This window comes from Setaria italica, chromosome II (genome assembly GCF_000263155.2).
Source record: "Setaria italica strain Yugu1 chromosome II, Setaria_italica_v2.0, whole genome shotgun sequence".
In the NCBI taxonomy this organism is placed as follows: Eukaryota; Viridiplantae; Streptophyta; class Magnoliopsida; order Poales; family Poaceae; genus Setaria; species Setaria italica.
In genome coordinates, this window is record NC_028451.1 from 17,077,175 (window position 1) to 17,083,179 (window position 6,005).

The 6,005-nt window shown below is 49.8% G+C and overlaps 1 protein-coding gene across 1 annotated transcript; it reads left to right on the forward strand.

Moving 5' to 3' along the window:
• The first annotated feature begins 3,765 nt into the window (after nt 1-3,765).
• Nucleotides 3,766-5,666, forward strand: LOC101762092 (F-box protein At1g47056). The gene has a single exon (XM_022824701.1). The coding sequence runs from the start codon at nt 3,781-3,783 to the stop codon at nt 5,368-5,370; it is 1,590 nt and encodes a 529-aa protein (XP_022680436.1). The 5' UTR covers nt 3,766-3,780; the 3' UTR covers nt 5,371-5,666.
• Nucleotides 5,667-6,005: the final 339 nt, after the last annotated feature.

Consider the following 6,005-nt stretch of genomic DNA (forward strand, 5'->3'; position numbering starts at 1 on the left):
AATGGTGCAAATAAATCTCACCAGTTAGTATCAGCAACAGCTTCATCTAGACGAACCTTCACATTTGCTGACCGTTGTCCCTTGCTGCTAGAGATAAGAAAGGAGAACTGGGCGGCACAAGCCACGGGTTTTTCGATATAAGATTTTGTGGGAAAGGTTGGCGACTCTAGCGCACGAAATTAAAGAGGCCTGGTGCATGCCGCTGAGCATGGAGGACGTAGGGGAAGTGGTTGCTGTTTTACGTTGTGTGCAATGTGCTCTGCGGTCCTGGAGTAAGCAAAATTTTGGATCAGTGACAGCGGAGTTGGAGTCCGTGCGTTCAAAGCTTGAGGAATTGAAGGGCAACCCATCGAATGGGAGTAACGACGTCCATATTATTACTGACCGTATGGACGAGCTGCTATACCGGGAGGAAATGATGTGGTTGCAACGATCGCGTATTGCATGGTTAAAAGAGGGAGATAGTAATACGAGTTATTTCCATCGGCAAGCAGTTTGGTGGACATGTAAGAATTGTATAAAGAAGCTGAAAGATGCGGCAAGCAACTGGTGTGATACTCCGCATGGCATTAAGCAATTGATGGCTGATTTTTTCATGAGGTTGTATGAAGCAGACCCGGGTGTTATACCACACAAGCTACTGGACCTAACAGAACCCAAGGTTTTAGAGGAAATGAATCAGCAACTATGCAAAGAATTCACAGATCAAGAAATATTGGATGCTCTTTTCCAGATGGGACCCCTGAAGGCTCCAGGGCTGTATGGATTCCCGGCGTGTTTTTTCCAGAGGCATTGGGAGATATTGCGGGAAGACGTGATTGGGACTGCCAAGAATTTTTTTTGGATGGGATTATGCCACCGGGTATAAATGACATGGCTATAGTGCTAATTCCCAAAGGAAATAACCCACATTAACTTATGCAATGTTATTTACAAAGTTATATCCAAGTGCCTGGTGAACAAGTCGAGGCTATTTTTGGGAGAAATTATCTCGTCAGAGCAAAGTGCTTTTGTGCCTGGACGTATGATTACAGATAATGCTATTATTGCGTTCAAGTGCATACATGCAATTCAGAAGGGTTCTGATGATAAGGAGGAATTTTGTGCATATAAGTTGGATTTGTCGAAAGCGTATGACCGTGTTGACTAGGGTTACCTAAAGAATTTATTAGAGAAGCTAGGCTTTCAAAGTCAGTGGGTGCAGTGGATCATGACATTTGTGTCTACTGTTCGCCGCTACTCAGTTCGCTTCAATGGGGTTCCATTGGCACCCTTTACCCTATCTCGTGGTCTCCGTCAAGGTGATCCACTTTCATCCTACCCCTTTCTTTTAGTAGCTGATGGCCTCTCTGTCCAGCTAAAACACTATGAAGGAATGGGACGCCGGAAGGAATCAAAGTCTATAGGCGTGCATCAAGCATCTCTCACCTGTTGTTCGCTGACGATAGCCTGCTCTTCTTCCATGCTACTGTTGAATAGGCATGCTAGGTTAAAGATTCTAAATATTTTTGAGAGGAATACAGGCCGGTTGTTAAGTTCAATAAATGTACTCTGCTCATGCAAGAAGGGAGAGGGGGATGTTGTCCAACATTTCCGTAGCATTCTGAGGGTGGAGAAATTGGATTTTGAGGAGAAGTACTTGGGCCTACGTACACCTCAGGGGCGCATGAAAAGAGGAATTTTTCAGCCACTCGATGTGAGGTTTGCAAAGCGCATGACTGCTTGGAAGGAAAAGGAGTTATCGGCAGCCGGGAAAGAAATCCTAATTAAATCGGTAGCCCAAGTGCTCCCGAACGATATCATGAGCGTTTTCAAGCTTACACGTGGCCTATGTGAGGATCTAATGAAAGCTATCCGTGCTTATTGGTGAGGATCTAAGAGGGGTAGATGGAAAGTGCAATGGGTTCCATGGACGACCATGCTAATGCCCAAAGGTTTTGGAGGAATGGGTTTTAAGGATTTGATGCTTTTTAATCATGCTCTTCTTGCTAAACAAGCCTGACGCCTACTTATCTTCCCAAACAGCTTGTGTGCTCGCGTCCTAAAGGCAAAATATTTCCCTACAGGTAACCTTTTAGACACTATGGTGGCTGGGGAAGCCTCGCAGACATGGAGGGCCATTGAGTATGGGCTGAAATTGCTCAAGAAGGGGGTAATTTGGAGGGTTGGTGATGGTAGTTCCATTTGTATATGGCGTGACAATTGGATACCCATACCGTATGGTATGAAGCCCATTGGAAGTGTGAGGACGTGCAGGTTGAGACGGGTTTCCCACCTCATTGACCAGCCATCCAATATTTGGGATGAAGCTACTATTAGAAGGTTTTTCTACCCCTCGATGCTGATGAGATATTGAAGATTAAACTACCATCCACCCATCTGCAGACTGGATTGCGTGGAACTTTGAGAAGACAAGCATATTCTCGGTCAGGAGTGCATACAAGCTAGTGATGCGTGAAAAGTATGAGATGGGCGCCACCGGCTCTAGCTCTAGTACAGAAGGCGGGATCTGTGGAAATGAGTGTGGAGTCCTGGAGTACCATCAAAGGTTAGAGTTTTTGCTTGGAAGGTGGTCAACAATGAGCTGCCAACGAGATAGAACAAGAAGTATAGGCATCTTGACCAGGAGCGCAACTGTGAGTTGTGTGGTCACCAAATGGAGGATATTTTTCATACGATCATCACTAGCTCGCACACACATGACCTTAGGTATGAGCTTAGGAAGCAGGTGGCTCTACTAGCAGAAGAAGATATAAGAAATACAGGGCCTGAATGGCTACTTACTATATTGGATAGGTATGATGACGTTTCTGGTTCGAATTTTCTTTTGATAATATGGAGATGTTGGAATGTCAGGAACAGGGTATTGCAAGCCGGGGAGCAGATTTCTATCGCCGGCTCAGTGCTCTTTTTGACACGCTACATAGAGGCACTGTTCCAGATCCAACATCAGCAAGTGGGAGGCGATACTCGCGAGAAGAAGAAGCTGGACCGAGGAAGGAATGCCCATCCTGTCGTGGGGAAACCGGCCGCTGATGGACGATGGGTACCGCCGTCGGGAGAGACGTTGAAGATAAATGTTGATGGAGCCTTCATCAAGGAAACAGAAGGAGCGGTTGTGGGAGTTATTATCAGAACTAATTTGGACCAACCACTCTTGGTTTCCTAGCGCCTTTTAAGATATTGAAGAGACGCAGAGGAGGCGGAGGCACAAGCTTGCCTGGAGGGAATCAGGATGGCCGATCGCTGGCCAAATCCAGAGGCGATCTTGGAGTCTAACTGTTCAGGAGTGGTGGAGAAGCTTTAAAGCTGGAGGCATAGATAGGTCGTTGGTGGCGCCTATAATATGTGACACTCTCTAGGATGCTGAGGTTCTACGTAGCGTGAGGTTCGTTAAGATCAGTAGAGAATGAATAAAGTTGTGCATGAGTTAGCTCATCTAGTATTCGCAAGAGGGAGTGCAGGATGTCCTTTTCGAATGCCCCGAGTTGTATCGAGCCTTTTGTGTGTACCGATTCCTGTTCTCTTTCTCGAAAAAATAATATTATAATTATAATATAACAATAGTAATAATAATTCGGTCATAAACAATATTAATAATAAAGAAGAGGAAAAGGAAAATGGCGTGCGCGCAGGCCGCGGGCGGCAGCACAGCATTTAATCGGGTTGAATCCCTTGTTGGCGTCCGCGGCATCCTGAATTCCTCCCCTCCGCCCCACCCAACCACTCCTCTCTCCCCATTCCCCTCCCCCTTCCTCGGCAGATCCGCCGCCGCCCCCCATGGGCCAGTGCCCCTCCGCCCCGCGCCGCCGCAAGCCCCCGCCCCCGCCGCCGTCCCCGTCTCTAGCCCTCCCCTCGCCGCCGCCGCCGCAGCTCCTCGCCTCCATCGCCGAGGCCGCCGGGGAGGACCGCACCGCCGACCTCCCCGAGGATCTCCTCGCCCTCATCTTCGGCCTCCTCGGCTCCCGCGAACGCAAGCGCTGCTCCCTCGTCTGCCGCCGCTGGCTCGCCGCCGAGGCCGCCTCCCGCCTCCGCCTCGCGCTCGACGCCAGGGCGCCGCTCCTCGCCGACTCCGCGCTGCCCCGCCTCCTCGCGCGCTTCCCGGCCGTCTCCAAGCTCGCGCTCAAGTGCGACCGCCGCGCCGAGAGCGTCGGCGACCCGGCCCTCGCGCTCGTCGCCGACCGCCTCGGCCCGGGCCTGCGGCGCCTCAAGCTCCGCTCCCTGCGCGCGGTCACAGACGATGGGGTCGCCGCGCTCGCCGCCGCGGCCGCCAACCTCCGCAAGCTCTCCGTCGGCTCCTGCGCCTTCGGGGCCAAGGGAATCGAGGCTGTTCTCCGCTGCTGCCTACAGCTCGAGGAGCTCTCCATCAAGCGCCTCCGTGGCCTCGCTGACTCGGAGCCTATTGCCGTCTCCGGTCCACGCCTCCAGTCCTTGTCGCTCAAGGATCTCTACAATGGCCAGTGCTTCTCCTGTTTAATCACCCAGTCGCCCAACCTCAAAACCCTCAAGATTATCCGATGCTCCGGCGACTGGGACCTCGTGCTCCAGGACGTCCCAAAGGATTCCATCCTATCCGAGCTCCACCTCGAGAAGCTGCAGGTCAGCGACCGTGGTGTAGCCGCCTTGTATGGGCTTGAGGTCCTCTACCTTGCAAAGGCACCTGAGGTCACGGATGTTGGGTTAGCCGCGCTTGCTGCCAAGTCACCACGTCTCCGCAAGCTGCATGTTGATGGATGGAAGGCGAACAGGATTGGTGACCGTGGACTCGCTGCCGTGGCACAGAAATGTGCCAGCTTGCAGGAATTGGTCCTTATTGGTGTGAATTTGACATATTCCAGTCTTGAATTGATTGCTGCCAACTGTCCCACCCTGGAGCGGCTTGCGCTGTGCGGTTCCGACACATTTGGAGATGCGGAGATATCATGTGTTGCGGCTAAATGTGCTGCCTTGCGTAAGCTGTGCATCAAGGCATGTCCTGTGTCTGATGTGGGGATGGATAAGCTTGCCGAAGGCTGCCCACGCCTCGTCAAGGTTAAGGTGAAGAAATGCCGCCGGGTGACATCTGAGTGTGCTGAGCGTCTCCGGGCTAGCAGGAATGGGGCACTTGCTGTCAATTTTGACACTCCAGGCGGTGCTGGTGAGTTGCAGGATGCTCGGAGCATTGACGAGAGTGGTGTTCTGGACAATGCTGGGAGTGATGTGCCACCAGAGGATTTGGATGATCGGATAGGACCGGACATCTCAAGTGGGAGCAGCGGCAGGCCTTCAAGATGGAAAGCACGGATGGGTGCTTTGATGCCAAGGAGCTTGTCTGTTTCGATATTCCGAAGGCAATCGCATGGAGCCAGCTATACAAGTCATGAGTCATGAAATTGGATGCCATGGTTGCTCCTTTAGCCCTTCAATTCTTTTATGTTTGTATGTTAAATTAATTGGTGATGTTATTTGTTGTATTTCTGTTTCGTTCTGGATGGTACCATGCTGTTCTTTCTGATAAAGAATTTAGTTTAAATTGGTAGCTTTGAAGTTGGAGGATACTTATTATTTGATTTTCGTCCTAGTAGCAGGGGTTCATGCAATTGCATGCTGTAATCTTCTTAGAAAAAATTGTTTGAACTGAAAAATATGATGTGGAAACAAGGCCACCAGTCGGCATTTCAAAGTTCTGATTTTGTTTGGAAATGGTTGAAAATGTTGATGTGCCTTCGATATCAACCGCACTACGTAGCAAAGAAGCTCCAAACAGGAAATTTGTGGGTAAGATATTTTTGTGTTGCTGTTTTTTTTGTTTGTGTTAAAAAGTCGGATGGATGCCTCTTTTCTATCGATTCATAAACTTATTACGGAAACACCTAGCCTGGATAAAGTCAAATTGTCTTGTCCTTTCATTCTTTGTGCAAGTACAAGTATTGGAGGCTTGTTGCTTCAATGGAGAGGATGTGGTGCATTGGCTCTTTGTTTGTGATGTTATCAGGGCACAATGGGAGCTAATTTGTCATCTTTAA